Source organism: Pundamilia nyererei, unplaced genomic scaffold (assembly GCF_000239375.1).
Source record: "Pundamilia nyererei isolate P.nyererei 1_Seehausen unplaced genomic scaffold, PunNye1.0 scaffold00670, whole genome shotgun sequence".
Lineage (NCBI taxonomy): Eukaryota > Metazoa > Chordata > Actinopteri > Cichliformes > Cichlidae > Pundamilia > Pundamilia nyererei.
This window is the reverse complement of record NW_005188071.1, coordinates 1-828: the sequence shown is the minus strand read 5'-3', so window position 1 is coordinate 828 and position 828 is coordinate 1. Positions and strand designations below refer to the sequence as shown.

The window sequence follows — 828 nt, the reverse complement described above, 5'->3', positions numbered from 1 at the left end:
CATTTGACTGTCATGACACAATGATTGCAGAAAAAGTGTATTTATGTTCATTTAATTGATAAATGTTTAACAGAATGAGCTGATAATTGGGCGATACATGTTAGGTGTACAGTCAAACTGGAGACTTGCTGTCTCTACTCTCTCTTATCAGGTAGACTATGGAGACCAACTGCTTTGTGGGAAATGTAGTTTTATAGCTTCAGATTCTGTTGTTCAAGTGTTTGAATGTTCACCACTATGAGTTTAATTTCTGTGCTATGTGCGTTGCAGGGAGGTTATGCAGGAAACGCAGTAGGCTTCAAGCTGTCGTCCCTCCTGTCTCTGGCTGACACCAAAGCTAACAAACCAGGCATGAACCTGCTGCACTTTGTCGCTCTGGTGAGTAACGTCATTGTTCATTTCATTTTTGCACATACGCCAGTGTGGCTGAAGACACACAAACAGTTAAAGTGCTCTTTGGTTGTCAGGCACCATTGGTGAATGAGATTCATCTGAATTTGATCAAGGTTCTGGATGTAGTCGGCTGTGCTGGTTGGCACTCATTGGCAGGAGGTCAGGGATACTACTTCCGAATGGGTAGGCTGGAGATGTGGTCCCTCTTTCTTTTTCTTTTTTTAGGGAGGAAGACCCTAAAGACCCTATTTTTATGGGGAATCACACCTTTAGAGTTTCCAGGGAAGATCTATGCTATGATGTGGTTGTCATCCTGGTGTTGCTTTGGGTGTTTGCCATTGTTACAGGCTACTTGGTACCTGGACAACTGCAGCCAGAGCTTGGTTCACATTACAGTCAATAAGTCATACTTATTCCTGGAGAGTGGTGGACTCC

General features: G+C 43.5%; 1 protein-coding gene across 1 annotated transcript in view; it reads left to right on the top strand.

Annotated features, from left to right (window-relative positions):
- The window catches only part of LOC102211488 (FH2 domain-containing protein 1-like), a gene marked incomplete at its 3' end in the record, with an annotated part of 26,296 nt that extends 25,548 nt beyond the window's left edge, over window positions 1-748 (top strand). Inside the window, exons 9-10 of the mRNA XM_005754814.1 lie at window positions 271-476; window positions 619-748. Coding sequence (XP_005754871.1) covers window positions 271-476; window positions 619-748 — 336 coding nt within the window. The remainder of the gene's footprint in view (window positions 1-270; window positions 477-618) is intronic.
- Between the last annotated feature and the right edge of the window lie 80 nt (window positions 749-828).